The 23363-nt window shown below is 39.2% G+C and overlaps 1 protein-coding gene across 1 annotated transcript in view; it reads left to right on the forward strand.

Annotated features, from left to right (window-relative positions):
* The window catches only part of LOC149254455 (uncharacterized), a 352448-nt gene that overhangs the window by 134939 nt on the left and 194146 nt on the right, over positions 1-23363 (forward strand). Inside the window, 1 exon segment of the mRNA XM_089460161.1 lies at positions 19109-19288. Within this exon segment, the coding sequence (XP_089316287.1) occupies positions 19109-19288 (180 nt within the window).

The following is a 23363-nucleotide window of genomic DNA, read 5'->3' on the forward strand; positions in this document are numbered from 1 at the left end:
TGAATTATTCAAGACTGAAACATAGATAAACACCTCGTAATGTTGTATGAATACCTCCCTAGTTAAAAGGGAGTGTTGAAGGAAATGTAACTAGGTTCAGTCTTCATAAATGTACTTTTGATATTTGTACTTATTCAAGAAAAGGAATATTATTTTTATAATATTTGTCAATGAGTTTCTTGCTCATTGAAGTAGGTCAAGTACGTGTTTAAGTGCTTCTAGGAAGTCAAAAGGTCAATGTATTTATGTAATACCCTTAGAGGACATGTTAGACTATGTATAAAAATTGTATAAGGTTAAAGGAAATACCTCCAAGCCAAGTGCAAGTCCTCTCCATGCAACAACGTCTTCCAAAAGAAGCTAAACGATGAAAATAATGAAGAAATAGATAAGTCGGCCTAAAGACATCATGTCGGCCTAATGTCGGCCTAAAGGAGGGACAATCCTCTATATATAGAGGTTGTCCACTCCCTCTCAATGTCCAACAAGCAAGCTTTGAAATCAGCAAAGGTAGAAGCCGAGGAAAGTGAAGGAAAAGGCAAGTCTAAGGGTCTCCAAGACAAGTGAAGAAAGGAGGAAGAAGACCGAAGTGAAGAGGACTGTTTCTAGGGCAGAATACAGTCACACGTGCGAGATAAAAGAGGTCAAGTCTGCGGGTATGACAACAGTGACAAAACAGTCCATGAACTAGTGTTGTTTGGGCTAGAAACTAGGCCTACAAGGCCTCCCAAGTCAAGCGAAGAAGCCTATCTCTCTAGCAAAGGAAAAAGGACCCTAATTCTCTAGGGTTCCTACTACACGTGGCAAAACTAGGGTTGTTGTTCAGTTACATCAGTTTGCAGACCTATCTCAAGAAGAATCTCGTTGGATCAAGGGAAGGGTGTCTCCTTAAGCAGAGAACATCTCTAAGAGAAGAAGAAGCATATCTCATCAAGAAGCTCACATAAGCAAGGTCTATCTCTAGACAAGCAGCAGAGAAGGAGGACGAAGTGCTGGGGAGCAAAGTGTCAGAAGGAGGAAGTCTATGTGCCGGGGATTAAAGTGCAGAATAGAGGAAGGACTTGACTTGTGCTTGGAGGACATCCTAGTCAAGGGTCTAGGGTTTGGCATTGACTAATAAGAAGCTTCAATAAGAGAAACTTACCGAAGGGTTTTCCTCTCTAAGAGAGAGAGGTTTTGGCCCTGGCAGAGAGCCAACATCTGTGTTCTTGTCTTTATGGTTTTGGTAGCAGTTTGATGAAACACACACACTAATAATAAGAAGAAGATCAAGCTAAGATAATTCTAAAAGTTCTTCACAAATTGTTATCAAGTAGAAGAAGAATCGTAATAGACATCATTGGCCTTCATTCTTCAACATTGTTCTGAATCAACATTTGAACCTTCGCCTTCTCTAGCTCTGTCTGTGGCTTTATTTTCTTCACTAAGTCAAGCGGGGCCCCTTTGTACCGCATTGTCCACTCTTGCACATATGTAATGGCCACTGGTATGTTTTTGAGAGTTCTAACAAACTCTTTCCTCTATTGTTGTAGGCCATGCAAACAGAGAACTGCTTTATGTATGGTGAAAAACCTGTCATAGAGCTTCCGCATGGTTTCTCGAAATGTTGATACTTCAACAAGTATCGCTACTCTCATCTACCCCAATGCGAACACTGCATTTTGTGCTGCTGCTTGGAGTTGTTTTGCCTCTTGCCTGGCAACATGCAAGTTTTGTGCCAATTGCTCATTCTCGGCCGTCAAATGTTGAACATTTGATCTTGTTGCTCCTGCATAGGCCAAGTTGGCTTCAACAATGGAATTTCAATGCTTCCTGCTATCCGACACTATCACCCTTTCTCTAATGAATGTAGGTGATGCGTGATCATTCAGAAAGTGCTTTCTCTGTTCTTGTACAATCCTCTTTTGGAACTCATCGAATGATGGATTGTACACATCCATGGCTAGATCATCATCAAGGAGAACAACATCACCTTGCTCTCTCGGGGATGGCTCTGCTGCTGGAGGCGGTGGAGATTGAGGGATGACCTGTGGTTCTCTCGGCATCAAGTCAACATCTTCATGTTGCAGCTGCTGTTCCAATTCTATGTCTGTCACTTCGATTAGTTGCTCAATCTGTCGAGTAAGCTCCCAATCCTGCATTTGTTCACCTTCCTCCTCGACTGCTGGTTGTTCCTGTTCTTCGACCTATATCGGTGCTGTTTCCTCTATCACTGTGCCTTGTCTTTGATCTGCTTTTGCTTCTCGTTCTCTCCTTCTCAACTCCTGTTCTTCCTTTAGCTTCTTCTCTGTCTCCTGCAAATTTAGTTCTGCTTCCTGCAACCTCTGTGTTTCTCTCTTCCTCCGCTCGGCTCTCTGTATCCTCTGCTTCCTCGTTGCTTCTGCTACCAAAGTCACTTTCGCGACAAGAGGATCTTCTTTCATTTTGCAGCTTTGTTCTCCCGTTGGACTGTCAACAATCTTCCTCTTTCCCTTGTCCTACACAAGATTGCTGCCTTCTGCTGCTGCTGCTGCTGTCTATGGAGTGTTATCACCTGCCGCCCACACCTACTACCTGTTAGTGAGAAAAGCCTTCAACCCCACAAGGTGTGTTGGTGGCAGAGAACTCAGAGAAGGGGTTGTCACACTAATCCCGACTCTCTCCGTTTAAGCTATCTCCTAGGTTAGCTAGGGGTGGTGGTCCCTAATGAAAAGTTAAGTTAATTGTGATACGAGGTTCTAGGAGAGTTGTTATCGTTAAATAGATTACTTCTTAAGGTTTATAAGAAAAAATTGATATGAACAATAACCCTCAATACATAAGATAAGCATGAAATATATAAACAGCCAGTGCCTTCAGAGTATTGTTGTTTAAGAAATGAAATTGTATTTGCTTAAAATGAAGTGAAATGCTTTCAAATGGAAAGCCAAAGTAATTGTGAAAAGTGAAACAGTAAACTGTTAGCACAAGATATTATAAATGCTTTTAAGATGAATAAGTCTACAATTCAAAGCATGGAAACTATCTTGCTCAAAAATGATACAATTAGAAGTCTATTTGTGAGAATGAGATGACAAAAAGAACTCAATTGTTAGACCAAGATGACAACATGCAATTAAGTTTGCAACCCAAAATAATAGTACTTGAAAGTGAAATCAACCATTCATGACAATATGCAATTAAACCAAAAGATAAGCCAATTTCCAAGTACAAGAAAATTAAACTTGTTGCAAAATTAAAAGAGATTACAATGCTTGCATCCAAAGTGCCTTTTGAAATAAGATTTACATGTGAGACTTTAAACCATCAAGATAACAAGAAATTTAAGAACTTTGCAAACAAAGAAAATGTGATGGAATGTTGTTCTTGGTTTATTTTATTAATTAGTGCTAAGGCAAAGTTACAATTAAACTCTAGACCTTAGACCTCATTCTCACCTAAATATTTGGATCTCACAATGAGGAGTCAGTAGAGGTAGAGGGTCCCTAAAAGTCTATTCAACCAACTTAAGTTGGAGGTAAGTTTTAGTGATGCTTGGGGCATGTAAATAAATTAACCAAACAATGAAAATTAACTTCAACTTGAAATGTACTTGCTTGACATGAAATAAAATGTTACTTTATGGAGAAAATTTGTCCAAATACTTGATGCATGTAAAATGTGTTTAATGGTGAAGCATAAGTAAACTTGGAACTATGTTCAAGCCAAATAAGATCAAGTAAAAAGTGTTTGCATGCAAAAATCTGAACTTGTTATGGATTTAAAACATGTAGTAAATTAAATTAAAGTGCATGCAAAATGAGTGTGATGCATGTTGTGTTAATTTCCCAATTAGATGATATGCATGCAAAATGAAATAAACCAACAAAGTCAAACCACCAAGCCTCTCCAAAAGGTGGAGAGATAGGGATACCAATGGGTAAAACCCACGCTTCCAAAATCAGAAATTTTATTAGTTGTTACAAGAAGGAAAAGACAATGAAATCTTTTCTAAAATCCAAGGAAAGTCTTAACAAATTGGCATCAAACCATAGACCTTTCCTCGCTGAAAATTTCTGCAATTTGAGGCCCACAAAGGCTCAACAAAATGCAGATTTTTTGAAGAAGAAGAAGAGAAGATAAGCCTCCTCTATGGCCACGGCCAAGAGAGAGAAAGAGATGGCCAAAATGAACTCGGCCTCCCTCAAGAAGAACACAACCTTATCCAAGATGAATTCGGCCTAAAGGTGGAAGTAATCACTAAATCTGAGCCCCAAGGTTCTGCATGCAAACTTGTAAGTAGTTTTCTGATGATGAATCCCGCAAGTAGCTGCAAGAGAACATGTTAGAAATGACTACAACAACACAACAAATATTAGCTTAGGAAAACTATAAAATATGTTACAAAAATAATCTACAAGAGGCTAGGCCAAAGAGTATGAGCAAACTCTCCTCTTTGACTAGCCATGACTTAGCTCTTTGAAATAGCCAAATATTGATAAATGAAGTACAATACGTAAAAATAATTTTTTTCCAAGTTTGATATTTTGATGCAATAGATAAAAGCTTTAAGAAACTTGAAAGAATCCCTGCAAGACACAAATAAGATATAGATGAGACTTTGGAGTTCAACACATGCAGGTTCTCCTTGAATATTTTTCAAGAATGGATTGATTCCTCCATGAATTTCCCCTCATGCTTGAAAAACGTGACCAATTAATAATTCATTTACAAAAATTCACCACAAATCATTAAATCGACATAAAATTAAAGAAGTGCAGTGGAAATAATTCCATGAGATGCATCTATTAAAACCAAATATCCTTAAAAAAAATAAAAATAAAAAAATATTTTTTTTAAATAATTAATTTGGGTCATATTATTATAAAGATTTATTACCTTTCAACCACTTTCAGCCTAATATTATTATATAAATTAATTATTTTTAATGATATTAGTAACCATTTTACATTAATAGGTTAATCCCAACTAATAATATTATCCTTGGATAATATTATTAGTTGAATTGATAAATATATTAATTATTTAACCAACTAATTCATTACACAACAACTAACTTTTAACCAAATATTATTATACAAATTAATTATTTATTATAATGACTAATTTTCCACCTAATTGGTCAACCCTTACCAATAACATTACATAAATAAACGAATTAATATTATTATATCAAGATAATGGCTAATTTCATTCCTTATTCACATTGACTAGGTCAACCCTAGCTCATAATATTATTTTACTAGATTATATTATTATTTAAATTAATAAATTGTGACAATTTCGATAATAAATAATTAAATATTACATAACAGCTAGTTTCTAACTAATTATTAGTTTATTTCTCTTAAATAATCCTACTTCACCAACGGCTAATTCTGAATGGCTAACATTGTACAATGATGCATCCATGCTATTTATTCTCTCAGATCGATTGATTTCTCACCTTGTCCTGAGGATGAACCACATTAGTTGGTTCGAAACGTCAACCCAATCCTTACAATGTGATTAATCCGAAAGACTGTTTTCTAAATTATGGATCACAAAAGTCTTAGATTTAACATCCTACATATTGCTGAAAAGGAAACAACAAGGGAGATGTGGGAGGCCTTGACCACCTTGTATGAGGGAACTTCCGTCCAACGGAAGATGTTACTTGAGAACCAACTAAGACAGTATTAGATGCAGAAGGGAGAAGAAATCGATCCATTCCTTCTCAGGTTGCAAGGGATTCGAGACCAGCTGACTTCCATGGGGTCTACACCAAATTTTGAGTTCATGGTTAGGACTGCCCTGAATGCAGTCACTGAAGACTGGGAGACCTTTGTCCAGAGCATCTTGGGCAGGGTTTCTCTCCCTAGTTGGGAGGAGATGTGGGTAACTCTTCAACAAGAAGAGATCAGGCGGTTAACCAAGGCAGGAAGTAGCGGCAAAGGAGTCAGAGTCAAGAAGGAGGAAGAGGAGAATGCAACTCTCGCATCAACGGGACATCAAGGGTAGCAAAAGAGGAAAAAGAAGGACATAACCAAGGTCAGATGCTTCAGGTGTGGGGAACTGGGACATTTTGCCATGTAGTTCCCTCGAAAGAAGGGCAAGGAAGAGAAGTTTGACTCGAAGGCTACTCCAACGAAAGCTGACAAGGAGGATGATAACGAGGATTGTCCCATGAGTGCTCATGCACCTTTGGAGAAGAGGTGGGGCAACATCGAGTTGTAGTCGAGAGGACTACACCAGGGCAGGATCCTTGAGGTGCCCAAATTCTTGGATCACATACGGCTACAAGAGCCCCTAACAACAGTAGCAGAATGACGGGAGTCAGTTGGTGCGAGGGATGATGGAGTGACAGTGGTAGAGCTAGAGTGCCAAAGTCTGAAGCAACGCAATAGAGTGTTGAGCAGCGCGGGAGGCACAGAGCAAATACAACAATAGTGCAGTAGCATCGGAGGGTCAACACAGATTAGTAGCAGAGGTAGCTTCAACATCACGGGGTATCCAGACTGACAAACATGCCAAGCTTTGGGTGGATATTCAGTTGCTTACTTCTCAGCAACTGAGTTGCAGTGCAGTAGTTAGCAGTGGCAGTGCTATGGGCAACATGATGCAACATATTGAGAGGGAGTTGCAGTACATATGTAGCAGTGACAGTGGCAGTGTCATGGGCAACAATAATGGATGCAACAGTGTAGTGGATGAACGGCAGTGGGCTAAGCATCAACAACACAGAGGACCGATGTTGTGGATCAGTGTGATGCTTCTATTGGGAAGTATTGCTAGAGCACATTCCCCACTAAGAGGGAATTTTGATTTTGGGTAGCATCGGATGTGCTCTAGCTCTGAAATTTTGTGGAGGGCCTAGAATACATGAGATCTCCAAGACCCAGAAATCATTTGGTGAAATTCCACCCGGATTGTGTTTTATTAAAATAATTAATATTTTTAATGGGGTTCCTAAGTCTAAACTTTGGAAAATAAAATTATTAATGGGTATTGATAAAAATATGGGTGAGAAGCTTTTAAGAGACGAGGATCAAGTCTGTTTTAATCTTAGTTGTTGATTAGGGATTTAATTTCAACCGTTGATCCATCAACATGAAAAGTATAAGAGGAGGCTTGAGAGTCAGTTGGAGATACACCAAGTGATCAAATCAGTTAGATTTTTCTGGGTCGTGGTTTGCTGAGAAAATCAACTAGTGATCTGAGTTGAGTGAGAGGGGCAGAAGCAGAGATTTGGATCGGAAAGGAGTTCTGAGCCAAAGAGTATGTGGCAGAGAGGCAACAGTAGCATCATAGAGCCAGCGTAGAGGCCTACGCAACCCCAGAAGGGGCTCATGCAGGCTAGGAGAGTCTCTTGCAGTGGCAGTGCAGGGTATTCGTCAGAAGTTCGAGATTTTTCCGAGAAGCAAAGTTTTGAGCCGAGAGGGCTGGACAATAGTCTTCCTCTAGCAAATCGATCCAACAAAAGGGGTGACGTAGTCTCCTAGAGGCAAGACGCTGGCCCAAGTAGTGATTGCACTGGGATTTCACAGTGTTTGTCGGAGCCAGGCCACTCAGTGGATCAATTGTGACTTGGAGAACGAGGTAAACCCTCACATGTATTTCTTGCTACAGGGATTTCTCTGAAAGGTTAGCCGGTGTGAGAGGCAACCTGTTGTACTCATATTCTGCTTGCTTAATAATACAAACCCTCTATCTGCTGCACCAATTTTCCCGCATTGGTCTTTTCTGAGGACGTGTTGTCCAAAAATAACGGTGTCCCTTTTGTGTTTGTCTCATCTATTGTTTCAGTTTATGATCTGTATGCCAATGTAGTCTGTAGTAGTGTTTTTCATCATTGTTTATAATTAAATAACTTGTTGAATGAAATAACAAGTAGTAGATGATAAACCAGTGACTGCTGTAGGATTTCTGTTTGTATAGATTCATAAATTTTCACACCCTTCTCTATAAACAACCGAGTATCTACATACATTGGTGTCCCTTCTGTGTTTGTCTCATCTATTGTTTCAGTTTATGATCTCTATGTCAGTGTAGTATGCAGTCTCATCATTTTTTATAATTAAATAACTTGTTGAATGAAATAACAAGTAGGAGATAATAAGCTAGTGATTGCAGTAGGATTTTTGTTTGTATAGATTCAAAAATTTTCACACCCTTCTCTATAAACAATTGAGTATCTGCATACATTGGCAAATCAATTGATGTTTGCTCAACTGCTTCCCTAGTACTGCCCTTAGTGGTTTCCTTTGATGCAACTCTCTTAGATGCCATGGTAACAATGATTGCTGGAGAGGTGCTCAACAACTGCTGTACCCGTGGGATAGAAAGGACACTCATGGCAAGCACATGTCAGTGTTAAGCAAAACAACTTACAAGGTAAGTTCAAGCAACAAACCAGGTATTAGAGGGGGATGATTGCGCTGTTTTCTTTGGCAAGAGGGACTGACTGCTTGTGGGAACTGTGCACTGCACAGTCCCAGTAGCCAAGGTGGAAGCTTGATGGTTGAAACTGTGCAATGCATAGTTTAGCCTAGGAGAGATTGCGCATTGCGCAGTTCAGCCTGGGAGAGACTGCGCATTGCATAGTCTCAGTGGCCAAGCTGACAGGTTGGCTCCTGGAACTGCGTAGTGCGCAGTTGGTGCCAGCTTGGACTGCGCACTGCGCAATTCCAGAGGCCAAGCTTGTGGCTTGCGCCTCAGGATTGCGTAGTGCCAGCGGGGCAAAGTGAAACCAGCCAAGGGAAACCCAAATTTGCCCAAGGGTAGTGTGAAAACAAACAGATTTGAGAGATATTGCGAAGCTGAGTGAAAATTTGGCTAAATGTATATAAATGCATGTGTATCGAGTGTAGCAATTAATCATACATAAGGAAAACGAAGTATGTGAGGAGAGTCGCTGCAACGACGACCATTGGTGCAAAAACTGGAAAACTAATGCGACACTTGGGAAAGACAATGTAAAACTTAAAACAACACTTCTACAAGTTATAAAAAGTCAAAACACAAGCAACCATGAAGAGAAACAAGTGAAACAACACTCACACAAGCCAACAACAAAAAGCGACAGAAAAAGCAGCATAAGACAACAAATGCAAAACTCACTCGGAAAAGTGTCGACGATCGCACCGAAGGTTCCTTGATCTCCTCAGGAATGCTAGAGCGCCAAGATCGAATGTGCAAATGAGCTCTAGAAGCATCAATTAAATAGATTTGGACAAATTAGGGTTTATGACCTGCATACCTAAAATCAAGGAAAAAGCTACATTTGGCGTAAGTTTCTAAAAATAGCGCAAGTGCCTCTTTCGGGATACTAAAAAAAGGACCCTAGTTTTTAGGGATGTTTTTTGTTTTCTTGCTTTTTTGCTTTTTCCTGGGAAACTTGCCATGCACAGTGTTGGGAAAGATTGCACAGTTCTGGGGAACTGGGCAACTTTCTGGCTCGGTGCATTGCGCAATTTTTGAGCTTAATGAGGGTGTTGGGCTGCCTGCCATGACTGCACAATTTTTGAGCTCAAGGCTCACTGGCAATCAGGACTGCGCAATTCCCATCATCAAGGCTGCTTGCCCTCAAAGATTGTGCAGTTTCTGGAGGCAAGCCCAGAACTGTTGTGATACCAAGTTGGGAGATGAGCTTGTGACTTAGAAGAATTAGCTAAGTGAACAAACACGAATTAAAATTAAAAGATAAGTCTCAATCAAAGCATGAATACCTGGGTTAGTGAGAGATGAGCTGCTGTGGATAGTAAGGAAGGCTCCAAAATCAATGCAAAGGCAAAATTTGGGAGGTTGGTTGTAGCCACTACAACAGAGAAACACTTGAAATGGTAGATAAAACAAACATCAGATAGATTCATACTGGTGATTTTTCATAGGGTCTTCTATACTGATAATTACTTCTAATGATTTAGTTTTGTTTTTCACATTCTTATCCATTATTCCATCAATAAGCAATTACGCAGAAGACATCAACAATATAACATTTATGACATTAGGATCATGAAGAGAGTTAAACAAAGAACACAAGAGTTTACCCTTGGAAAACTCACATGGGGGAAAACCCAACAACCTTTTTCCTTAGAGAAATTCTTCAGTTCAACAAGAGAGACGTCTATCATCTAGTCATCAAGAATGCTTGGTCAAACCTGCTCCACTGCCTCCTAGTCAGGTTGTACGTCTGCCCAACAATCTTGATCTGATCTACTGCCTTTCCTCAGAGGTTCAGTCCTGTACCATCTCAAGAATTCGGTCCTGCAGCCTAGCTATGCTTCCGAGGTTCAGTCCTGCAATTCATCCATCTACCCGAAGATTTTGGTCTTGCAACTTGGTTATACTTTTGAGGTTTGGTCCTGCAACTTGTCCTTCTTTACCAAAGATACGTCCTTCCTTTTCAACAAAAAGTGTGCTTCAGATAAGCTTCTTATCAGCCTCAGATCTGTGTCCTTCTTAGCCTCAGAATTCACTTCTTGTTTAGACTCAAATTAAACTCTTTGCCTGCCTTAGATTAGGCCCTTCGCTCGCCTCAGGCAAATTGAGATTCTTCATCAAAGATTAGTCCTTTTTGTTGAGTATGTTGTCATTGATGTCAAAGCGGGTGCAGGATATCGTCATTAGTGTCCTCAGTATGCTGGCATGCATGGATGAGATGCTGCATTGATGAACCTCTAGCTCTAGGGTTTGGATCCCTTGTAAGATGATCATACTCCGCACTTGCTCCGCTCTTGTTGGTCATGTTCTTCATGAATCTTGGCATGGGACCCCTTGGGGTTGATAGCTTTCGTCACGCTGTTTCTGCTGATATATAGAGCGCGTCGTAGGTCCTCACGGTTTGAGAGATATGCCCAGTGAAATATGGTGCACCCATCCTATGGTCAAAATCCCCAAACAGATGGTTGATGTGGCAACTTATTATTTCTGGCAAAATCATGATGTCAAAGACTCTTATTAGAAATTAAATTAAATATTAGTGGCTAAAATAATTTGTTAAGGGAATAAAAAAATTTGAATTAAGAACAATATCACAGTCCTATCTTTACTTGGGGTTTTCGCTCCAACAATTTTTGAATTTCAAATATTAGTTTCCCTCCAAAGTTTAAGTCGGGCCTCCTTCCAAAAGCAGCCTCCACTACTATATAAAGATGGCATTTCTACTCTCCAATGCACAAGTATGTAGCACGAATGTTCTGAAATCACCTGCGGCTTGAGGTGCATTGAATATCTGACTAGGAGGTTTTGGCAAGGGTTTCTGGGCCACCTTTGATTTGATTTTATGGGATTCACTGGGGTTTAAAATTACTTTTGCAGGTAACTATGAAGCAATAAATACCATTCTTGAAGCCAGTCCTAGACAAACTTGTTGAAGATCCTTCTTGTCTCCTCCTCAAAGATAGAAGTTTGGTCTCCGATGATCATGCTTCTGAAATTTGTCTGTGGCCTGGAATAACTATTCTCTTGAGTTCTGGAGTTTTATTGGCCTACTATGCTCTTCATTTGCCAGATGTAAACCATGCATCTAAGACATTTCGTTGGGCTTTAAAATCCTCTGCGGCTACATTGTTGGGTTTCAATCATGGATTGAGGGACATATCTGCAGTCACCCTGTGGTCTCATCTTGACAGTTTGGTCGCTCTCATTCACTTTAGGATTCACAATCTTGTGTTCTATTCAGAGACAAAGTCCCGGGCTCACTTTGGATATCTGAAGCATATTGTGACAATAAAATAAGTTGTGGGCAAGTTATTGATCTTAGCATCTGCATGACAATGGTTGTTTGGAATCAATCTGGAATTTTTGCATATGTATGTATTCTGGCAAGATTAGATTTGTTGCCTATATTGTACCTGTACACTAAAACCTTTGGAGAATGGTTGTTGCATTAACATCTGAAGTATAGCAAGCTGTGCGCAGAATGATTACTAGATCTGATCACTCCCATGCATGGAACCTCGATGGCATCTGTTGGAACATTGCAGATTGCAAAATGGACCCTTGATATGGCTATCACATTGGTAATGTGATTTGGTTATTTGCAGGAATTCTGGAGTGCACATATTTGACAGAATTGAAGACAGATCTTGAGGATTTTTATCACTATGAATCGTCGGCCCTCTGATTAGACAAATTATGAGTTTGATCCAAACAAATTCATTTATCGGTGGTTGCTGCTCAATATTACCCTACACATTCTGTGAGGAGATCATCCTTGAAGTGGTTACTCATCAATGCTTCTTTGCTTCTCTCAAAGCTCGGCTCTTCAAGATTCACTATGGATGATCAACATCAGAGGCTCCCTCTTGTGAAGAATTCAGCTTGTGACGATAAGAAATATTAGAAGGCAAAGAAGTTTAGCATCAAATTAACTTAACTTTTGTGTGGCAGTGCTTGCTTTAGAAAAGACACACCGATCACGTTGAAGTATTTTTGATTTCTCTAAGTAACCCTAACTGGTGTCTTACAAGTATCTGTATAATCAAGTTACAGTAATCCTTTAGGTCATTGTAATTTTGAAGCGAACAAAGTTCCTTCTATAAATTAATTATTCCAGAAACTAGGAATATAAAGATATCCATGAGGATATAAATATTATACATTAAATATGAATAAGAATGATAATTTAGAAATGAGAACGAGAGGCTTGCTTATATACCAAGCAAGTGTCTCTTCATGAAGAGTCATGTCCTATTAGACATGCCTCTTCAACCTAATTACTAGCTTAACTAACTATTATTTATGATTATTATCTTTTACATTATATTTATATTATTTATATATTTTATTCGTTACATTGCCTCCTTCCTCAAAAAGCTTTGTCCTCAAAGCTTGTCGATGAAAAAGGCTTGATCTCTTTTTCGGCTTCGAAAGTATCTCTCTCTTGGAACAATCATCTTCGTCGATACAAGCTGCTATGATCTTCTTAGTGACAAACAAAATTGTCGCACTGAAAAGGGATCAGACCATCCTAGATTAATCTTCTGTATAGCATTCTGATCACTAAAACTTTGTAACGACTTGTCCTCGTAGCACTGGGTTGAGGTTACATTACTCTTTTTTGGAACATTAGTTTGTTGTTTCGTTTCTGATTGGTTCAAATATGTAGCATAGTTTATTTGTCTGTTCTCATGATTTGGATGCCGATATGGAACCTTTTTTGTTTGATTTTTCCTTACTGGGCATGTGCCAATTTTTATATTTTCTTCTGGTGAAGATGTTGTTGAGTTGGTTATGAAACGTTCACTGGGGATGTTCATTGTTTGAACTGCAACATCCAAGCGCGTGTTTTCTTCAACTTGCTCATCTTCTTCTCGAGTTGTGACATTCACTGAATCAATATTTGTTGTTTTGTCATCTACTTGAATTCCTACATTTGATGCTTCCTTCTTGATAAGTTGTTGGACCTGGCTTTCTAATGACTTCTTATCCTTCTTAAGTTTCTTAATTTGTGTCAACAATTTTTCGCTATGGTTTTTAAATCGAGAAACTTTTTCATTTTTGTCAACATTGATTTTGTCAATTTCTTTTTGCATATTTTGTAATACCTTTTTACCTTCTTGAGACATTACTTTCGAAATATCTAAGATATCTTCTGGTGTTACTGAATTTGGTTTTAGTGTAAAATCTTGGAGCGTTATTTTCTTCCTCTTGTGAGAAAATGTTAAAAACTTTTTCTTAGTATTTAGAATAAAGGAACCTAAAGTAATAGTAATATTTACGTTTCACGTAAGAGCTTTTGTATCCTTGTTTTTTTTTTTAACTTTTAAAATACCATGGGCTATTACCATGGGTTGTTTTTAAAACCTCCGTTAAAATGTTCTCCACGTAAAAAGTAAAACGTATTCCTTTTGTTTTTTGTTTTTGTTTTTTTTTCTTTTAACTTTTTAAAATACCATGGGTTGTTTTTAAAACTGTGGGCTTCTCCACATAAAAAGTTTTAAATATACTTGAAAAGATTCACGCTTATCTTTATTATGCACTTTTATCAATAAAGTAAAACCCTTTTATATTTTTTTTGTTCGGAATATATTATTTCCTTTCCTCTTTTCTTCTTTATTCTTTATTATTTTTATTTTTATTTTTCTAAATAGTAGCAAATGACCAAAGACCTAAAAAATGGAAAATCTCCCAATGTGTGGCGAAACGCTTCAATTATGACAGCAACAAGGTTGATGATAGGTTGATAGCCAAAGGCCTGGTGATCAGCCAAACGTGGCTCTGATACCAAATGAAGCGAACAAATATCCTTCTATAAATTAATTATTCCAGAAACTAGGAATATAAAGATATCCATGAGGATACAAATATTATATATTAAATATGAATAAGAATGATAATTTAGAAATGAGAACGAGAGGCTTGCTTATATACCAAGCAAGTGTTTCTTCATGAAGAGTCATGTCCTATTAGACATGTCTCTTCAACCTAATTACTAGCTTAACTAACTATTATTTATGATTATTATCTTTTACATTATATTTATATTATTTATATATTTTATTCGTTACAAATTTGAATTTAAACAAGAGTTTCAAAGTAAAGGAGCAGAAGCTGTAATACATATAGCCAAATTGTCAGATATGGAAGCTAGAGGTTTAGATTGCAGATTTTTGGAGTTATGATAGAAGTATGAGTAATGTTCTAGACACAAATGTGCATCAGTGGACAGAGGCATTAGCATCTTGTTATGCCATCAGGAGTCTGCACAACAGTCACTCTTCAACAAGGATACAATTGACAATAGAATTCACACGAGCATAACACAACACTGTCATTTTGTATATCCTTGTAATTGATACTATGTACAGATGGGCAAAACTCACCAATGATTATAGCAGTTTGGCCTAGAACTGAACAGAGTTGTCTTGATAACATATTGTTGAAGTTGCAGAGGACAGAAGTGTTAAGATTCTGAGGTTAAGATCTTTTATTGATAACAGTGATGCAGGAAGAATAGATCTACAGTGATCTTCTACAACGACATTGTTGAGGTTTGCTGTGTATTATCAGAATGCTGAAGATGGTGGTATTGCTGTCTTTGTATTTTGTTATACATTGTTGAGCTAGAGTTTACAGTATGATGATTAATGACAAGTAAGCTAAAGTTTGATGTAAAATGTTGAGCAGAGAAATTGTTACAGAGGCATGCACATGTTGACCTAGGGTTTGATCCCTTGAGCAAGAAGAATTGGCAATTATTGTTGCAGAGAATGAGATCACATGACAGAGATTGTTTTGCATGACAGTTCATATGCAAGGTATGCTTGGTTCCTCTTGTTGGTAAGTATGTTATTGCAGAGACAGTCTAAGGGACAAATTGGTAAAGATTTCAGAGGAGTCATCTTCAACAATTAAAACAGGCATCAGTATGAGGGTAGTTTTGTTTATTCATTATCATATCAATTTGCAGCAGTTAAAGAAGTCTGACTTGGATCAGTGGTAAGAGTTTCATTTTCATCCACAACAGTATTAAGGATAGCAACATCAAGAAGAGGTATCATCAGATTGCAGGCATATTTGTGACAGTGTCTTTACTTCTTCATGGCAAGTCATCAACAGGAGTTGAGGCCGTGAGACATTTGCATTGGGCAGAAGACACACATTGAACAGTGGCAGCAGGTGTGGCAGTGGAGAGTGGTAACAGTGAAGTGCAGTAGCAGTGGAAGTAGGCGTGGCAGTGGACAGAGGTAGCAGTGAAGGGCAGTAACAGTGGTAGCAGTGAAGTATAGCAACAGTGGCAGCAGGAGTGGTAGTAGCAGAAGTTGAAGTGTGGAAGCAGGGAAGTTGAATTGTACAAGGGGACTGAAGACTCCTTCAGGTTGGATCTGTAAAAGTCTTCAGGCCTTAGGGAGCATTAGCTTCCTTCCAGCTCTTGCTGGTAAAACCCTTGGCGAGTCTTGTACTTCCTTCCAATTGAGCTAGTAAATTTGTATATAACCATACATAATGAAGCATTTGTTGAGACAAATCTTATGTGCACTGTTTATGTGATGTGATGATGTTTCATGTTTTGTTTTGATGCTCTGAATGTTTTAAAGGAATCTAACCAATTGTGTAAAAAGAATGAAACACTGATTCACCCCCCTCAGTATTTCCAACACTTTTCCTCATCAAAACAGTGCCTTAGACTCGTCCCTTTCTTTTGCCTGAGGAAGTCCGAATTTGCTTGAACATGACAGATATGAATTGGTGTCTTTTCAGAGAAGGTTGAGTGCCTTATTAATACTTTTCTTACTGGCCGAATGGGTGCCACATAAATAGGGCCGACTTGATTAGGAGGAGGGTCGACCTGGCTATTTTGGAGTCAATAATTCATTTTTCAAAAATTCAAAATTTTCTCTTTTAATAAGGTCATGAAGAACATGCCTAAGGAATTTTCTTTTTGACACTAGCATGATGAACATGCTTTATATTTGTTATTATAACTAGTAATACATCAAGATCAAAAACATTAATTATGAAGACCGGCAATAGCTACAAAAATTCAACACATTGCTTCAAGTTTTGGTAGGGTTGCTTTTCACATTAGCTTTGTTTCTCCATTTGTGCTCCATGGGAGACTCCAGGGAAACTTGAGAAGGAAACCAGGGATGGCATCTGTTGGTCGTGCATATCTCCCACCAGTCCCATTCCCTCAAACTAGATCAGTTTTTTTGGAGATATATTCAGAGAATGGATGGACGTAATTTCCTTCTAGATTGCATGAGGCATCACTTTATCCTGTCATCTGCTATGAGCAATGTTACACATGGATGTGCTCCCATTGGTGGTGGGGTACACCTCCCTGCTTCCCATGTTTCCAGATGGGGAACTTAGTGGAAATGTTTCCCCACATTCCCCCCTCGGGGAAACTCTGGGAAATGTAGGGGGGGCATTTCCCTTTTGTGGGTGACTCTTTGGTGTACCCCCATGACGTTTGCTCATTGGTCTCAGAAAAGGCCAATTGAAAGAAAAAAGCACAAAAATAAACCCTGAGGTGCATGTGAATATTTATTTCATGCTTTTACTGTTTGTGTTTATGAGTTGTTATTGTTTTTCATATATTTAAATTTGTACTGTTTTAGGATTCTAGACATGGTGCCCTATGTGAGAGGCCCTCATGTTTCTCCCAATGTTTCCTAAAATTTGGGGGGTGTCTCCACATGTCTCCTGGTCATGTTTCCCCATTCTCATGGCCCCCCATGCTGTAAACTTGGTGGAATATTGGTTGAGTATGCTCCATAAGCTGTGGATAGGTATTGATCATGTTTTAGATCAAGACTCTTGTGTTTGTAGGAGTTCCGATTAGTTTACCTTGGAATCCTCAAGAAGGTGTAGTGTAATGTCCCCGAGGGATTGATTGGCCCAAGGGATGAAGTAGCCTATCGATCCCTGTAGGCTATAGTCCTCGATAAAGGGGAAAACCCCAAAATACCCAAATTTTGGGCAAGTTTGGGGCACCTGGGGCAAAAAAACCCAAAGTTGGGGTTTGATGTGAACTTGACTCAATTAATTAAGGAGAAAAATCCCCCTCAAGGAAATCTATAAATACAAGAGGGTTGGAACTTGGATCCATTAGAGGATCATTGGATTGGATTATTTGTCTCTGTTTTTCTTTGAGCCGGAGGATCTGACGGTTTTAAGACCCCTTTTTATTCTTTACTAGTTTCAGTGGAGGTGATCCCACCCTACCTAGTCACTTTTTTTTTTGTTCTGGCAACAGGGATCTAACTATCTGAAGGAGCAGTGGAGTAATTTGGGAAGGGTCTGTGGCGAGACAATATCTAGTCACCTTGAAGCTGGACAAGTTTCTCTGAGGACAATTACGGGACAGACGAAAGTTTTCTTAGGCTTAATCATTGCGGGTTCTCTCTGTGGCAGAAGAGAAGACTTTCTGAAGCAAGCTGAAAGTCCCCTGAGGCTAGTAGAACGAACCTGACATAGAAATGAATTATTCTGAGACAGTCTCATTCCTAGCTCACTAAGGCAGGATGCCATCCTTCTGAGGCATCCACACTTCCTTTGAAGACAGACAAAATTGACTGAGACATACATCCTGCAGGCTGAAGTAGATCGGAGTCCTGAAGCTGAATATACACAGATTCTCCAAGTGATAAATTGATATGTTGTAGGCCGAGGTAACTCTGAGGCTGGACATCATTTCCTGAGGCTTTTTGGAAGTCTGGCCACAACCTGTATCACACCTGCAGTCACCCAGTACACACTGAGATAAGTGCGGAAGGGTTCCTAAGTCTCGAAATCTGTGAGAAGCTCCTGTAGTGAAATTTGGAAGATTGGTTTAGGCCTGTACAGATTGGGATTTTCACTGGACTGAGGTAAAAATTGGGATGAGTATCTGAAGCAAATTGCAGGAAGAAGCATTCTCTCGGGACAGATTTCGGAAAGGTTCTTGCAAGTCTTTGAAGCAGTTATAGGATAAACTCGGATTGTTGATTAGGGTATTATTGTTCATTTTTGAGAACTGTTGGATTCAGAACTTTGTGGAATTATACTGGACTGTGAAATTGGATTATATTGGCATTATACTGAGTGGTCTATTGTATTGTTGAGTAAACAGTGCTGCTTACTAAGATTACATTATTGTGCTGGATAAATCTGTGTCATGTTTTTAACAAGGAAAACAAGATTTGTTGAAAACTCTAGTCACTTAAGAAAACCTAGGGCGGAAATTACCCTAGACATGTAGGGTAGCCATACCGGCATTAAAATTTCGATATTCACCCTTATAAAATAAAAGGAAATGGACAGCTAGCCGTCATTTATAATGCCTGGCAGAAGATGGTCATGGACGTAGCATCATCTATAGCTATGAAGAAGTCAGGATTGTGTTCTCTTTGTTTTATCCTCAAAGATCCATTTCCCACATCTGGAAATGTATTTTGTATATTGTCTTGCCTCAAAAAAGGTCCCGTTATACTTGTTTCTTGAGGTACCTTTGTTACTCCCTTGCCATTAAAGGTTAAAATATGTGATTTCTAACTGAAAGCTTTCCTTTTGGTAATAATGCACATGGGTTCTTCTTTCATTATTGTGTATAGGATTTGTAGTTCAACAACTTTGGTGTAAGAAATGATTCAGAATTCATTAAAAAGTGATGTTTATCAACCAGAAAGTGAATAAATAATGCTTGATTTGCTGTGTGCAGTTGGACCCAGAATTAGAATTTGACCGTGAAGTTTATCCCCTGGGTCTTCTTCCAAGTGCTGGTGTTGTTGTTGGTGTTTCACACCGCATGTCCTTTTCAGCATCGACAGAGTTTCCTTGTTCTGAACCTGTTCCTCAAGCGCAGACAATTTTGCATTGTTTACTGCGCCATCTTCTTCAGGTATTGTTTGAGCTACATGTTTAATTAATGTAACATAGCTTTTAAGTTGTATGCTCATGAGGATACTGGAAGATTTAAGGTGCTTAACATTCTTCCAAGTGGAGCTTTGATTTTTTTTTTTTTTTGATATCTATAATATACCTGTCAGATGACCTTACAGTATTTGTAAATCATTATTCATGGAGAGCATTGATTATATTATTTATGTACATGGAAAATATATGGATAAAAAAGGTTTTTTTTTGGTTCTGTATAGACATTTGGTAGCTTGTTCAAGATGTGCACATGCCTGGATTGAATTTGAATCACTCTAAAATGGGCATGGCACTTTAAGTTTGTCTTTTGGGTCATCAAGAATTTAAGTTGGAAGCGGGCCCATAACCTTACAGATAACCTTACAGTATTTGTAAATCATTATTCATGGAGAGCATTGATTATATTATTTACATACATGGAAAATATATAGATAAAAAAGGTTTTTTTTTTTGTTCTGTATAGACATTTGGTAGCTCGTTCAAGATGTGCACATGCCTGGATTGAATTTGAATCACTCTAAAATGGGCATGGCACTTTAAGTTTGACTTTTGGGTCATCAAGAATTTAAGTTGGAAGCAGGCCCATAGTGTCATGCTATCCCGGGGGCCATGAAGAAATTGATCTGTGTACATTCGTGAGTTAAAAATTGGAGGAATTGGCCGTTATTTTAAATGACTGTTCTTTCCTAATTAGATGAATGTGTAAAATGCTAAAGTTTAATGCCATTAGTTGACTTGACAAGGTAGTAAACATTGACAAAAGTATATTGAGGAGATTTTAACAATAGAACTAAAGTTGCGACATTTAAGCGACCTTTGTAATGGGCAAGCTTATGAAATCCTAGAAAATACTATGTTAAAGTCACGGTGGAGGAGATTAAAACTTTAGAGCTAAGGTTGCCATATTTAAGTTATGTTTGTATTTTTGCAAATTTATGAAGTATTACAAAATAGCATGTAAAAGTCATGGTTGAATCCTCCATATTTCTGGAAGGAACGTGGACACTGCTGGAAAAAGGTTGTGGTGAAGGCACTTGGGCTGTTGTAACCAATTGCCATGAAAAGGGTAGTTCAGGTAGGCTTTTAGGCATAAGTATAATCTTTAATGGAGGTTGAAATCTGTAAATTCTCAATGAATTAAAAATATGTAGTTTCAGGGAACACCCCAGAAGATCAGTTCAGGTTAAACTTGATCATGCTGGTCCTAAAATTGTTTGGATTGAGCTAGCTTTTGATCTAAAAATTGGGTTAATGGTATGGTGGAAGTTGGAACCAAGGCTCAAGAAAGCTAGGAAACAACATGATTAATTAAATCAACAATGTAGGCATTCAGAGAGTTAACATCATTCTTGAGGAGCTTGGCCTCAATCGTTTATCATTTGCATCTTGGCCATTGCTCATAATTGTGATGGTTTTGATGTCTTGATGAGAGAATATGGGATAAGATTATATTGCTAAATACCAAACGAATGACCACATTATGTAGGTCAATGAGACTAAAAAGTACATCCAGTTTTGGACATAAATTGTAGAAATTTTTCATTTTCCACCCCGGTTTTCAGTTTCTCCTTATTTCTCCCATATAGTTAAATGCCCTTTCCCATAACCATACATTTAACAAGCTGGAAAAAATAAATTTGCTGAAAACACAAATTCTGGAAATTTTACAGAATGCTGGAAATTGCAGAAATAAAAATCAGCAGTAATAAACAGCCATTAAAACACATTTAAACACTGAGATTTTTGGTCAATGTGACCCTGGAAAAACCCCCTACAACTCTTGGGGAAAACCAGTTTGAGAGCTCTTCTTTATTTCTGGAAAATGCCTTTTTACAGTAAGAGAAATGTTCAGCAAAAAATCAGCAAACAGACTTTTACAACTTATCTCAGCCTTGCTGAAACTCAGCCTGCTGTTACTCCGCAGCTGTTACACCGCTGCTGTTGCTGATACACCGCTGCTGTTGCTGATACACCGCTGCTGTTGCTGATACACAACTGCTGATACACCGCTGCTGTTGCTGATACACCGCTGCTGTTGCTGATACACAGCTGCTGATACACCGCTGCTGTTGCTGATACACAGCTGCTGATACACCGCTGCTGTTGCTGATACACTGCCCAGAAATCTCCCTTGCTCTCTTTCTCTCCTTCTCTCAATCTGCTCATGAAAGAATTGAATCGAATGTGATCTTTTCCTCCTTTTCCTCCCTTAATATAACTCCAAGTGACTTTTGGGTGATCCAAGTGACTTTTGGGTGATCTCTAAATCCAATGGCTGAAATAGATTTAGATCCATGGCTGAAATAGATTTAGATCAATGGCTGAAATTAAATGCTCATTTAAATCTCACTTTTTATTTTTTAATTCACCCCACTTTAATAAAGACCCACTTAGTCATTTATTTCCAAAGTCACTTTTCTTTTCTAATTTTTCATTGACTTTATAAAAGTCACTTTAAAATTAGACTTAGTAACTTTATCACTTAAAGTCACTTTTAAATTAAATTTAACTTTATAAAATTATAAAGTCACTTTAGGAGAAAAATTAAATTCTTTTGGACACTTTTCCCTAGGCCAAAGATCAAAGCCTAAGGGAACCACCTGTCCTCCGGTACCAAATTTCAACATCCCTCTTACCGAGGAAGGTGTTCCTCACCACACCCATCTTGTCTCTGAAATAGACATGCTTGCCCCGTGGTAAGTCTTTGGTAAGAATATCTGCAACTTGCTCATCAGTGGAAATATACTCAAGCTTCACAGCTCCCTCTACCTGGGAGAACCCTCTAGCCACAAGCCTCGCTTTGAATTTCTCAATGCTGCCATCTGCAGCATGCTTTACCTTGTAAAGCCATCTGGAATTAACCACGGATTCGCCCTCAGGCCTCGGCACCACCTCCCAAACATCATTCTTCATGATAGAAGAATACTCCTCCTGCATGGCCTCTCTCCAGACCTGCTGGCTAGCTGCCTCCTCATAGCTAGAAGGCTCAGAGTCAAGGATGCTGGTAACCATCGCCATATAGCTACAAAACCTCTCAGGTGGTCTACTCTCTCTGACTGGCCTCTTCGGCTCAGCAACAGATGTGGCATCTCTCAAGGTGTCCTGAAGCCACTTGGGCTTCCTCTTCCCTGAGCATGCTTCTCCCATAGGAGAATGAAACTCCTCCTCCTCATCACCATCAGTAGCCTGAACTCCTGACTGTCTGTCTGCTGTCCTCCTGCCTGCACCTGAACCTGTAGAAGCTGAGGCACCGTGTGAACTGTCCATCAGTGGACTCCCTAGTGAACTGCTCTGCATGCTGCCCGGAGCACTACCCCTCTGGCTCGGTGAGCCACTGCTCACTGACGGACCTGACATCCTCATAGATGTACCTCCGGATCCTCCTGATCCCTGCCCACTGGATCCCTGCGACTGACTCAATTGCTGCTGAGGGTCTGGCTGATCCAGATACTCTAACTCCCGTGACCTCCTAAAGGCCCTGTCCTCCTCGAACTTCACATCCCGTCTGACAACAACTCTCCTCTGTGCAGGAATGTAAATCCGAAAGGCCTTTGAGGTCTCACTGTAGCCCACAAAGATACCCTTCTCTGCGGTGGGCTCTAGTTTGGTCCTCTTCTCCTTGGGTATATAGGAGTATGTAATGCATCCAAAGATATGAAGATGACCAATATTAGGCTTCTTCCCAGAGAAAGCCTCCTCCGGAGTCATGTGCCCCAGGGCACGATGCAGACTCCTGTTCTGCAAGTAAATAGCTGTGTTGTAGGCCTCTGCCCACAAGAACAATGGCAACCCCTGATCATGTAACATGGCTTTGGCAGCCCCTATGATGGATCTGTTCTTCCTCTCTGCAACCCCGTTCTGCTGGGGGTTGTAAGGAACAGTGAACTCCCTCCTAATGCCTGCCTCCGCACGATAGTCAACAAACTCTCCAAGGGTGTACTCTCCTCCATTGTCCGACCTTAGGGACTTGATCTTTCGACCTGTTTGAGTCTCCACAAGAGCTCTGAACTCCTGAAACCGCTTGAAGACCTCACTCTTGG

This window comes from Pinus tabuliformis, chromosome 7 (assembly GCF_031772625.1).
Source record: "Pinus tabuliformis cultivar Carrire ecotype Pingquan chromosome 7, CPIR1, whole genome shotgun sequence".
NCBI lineage: Eukaryota > Viridiplantae > Streptophyta > Pinopsida > Pinales > Pinaceae > Pinus > Pinus tabuliformis.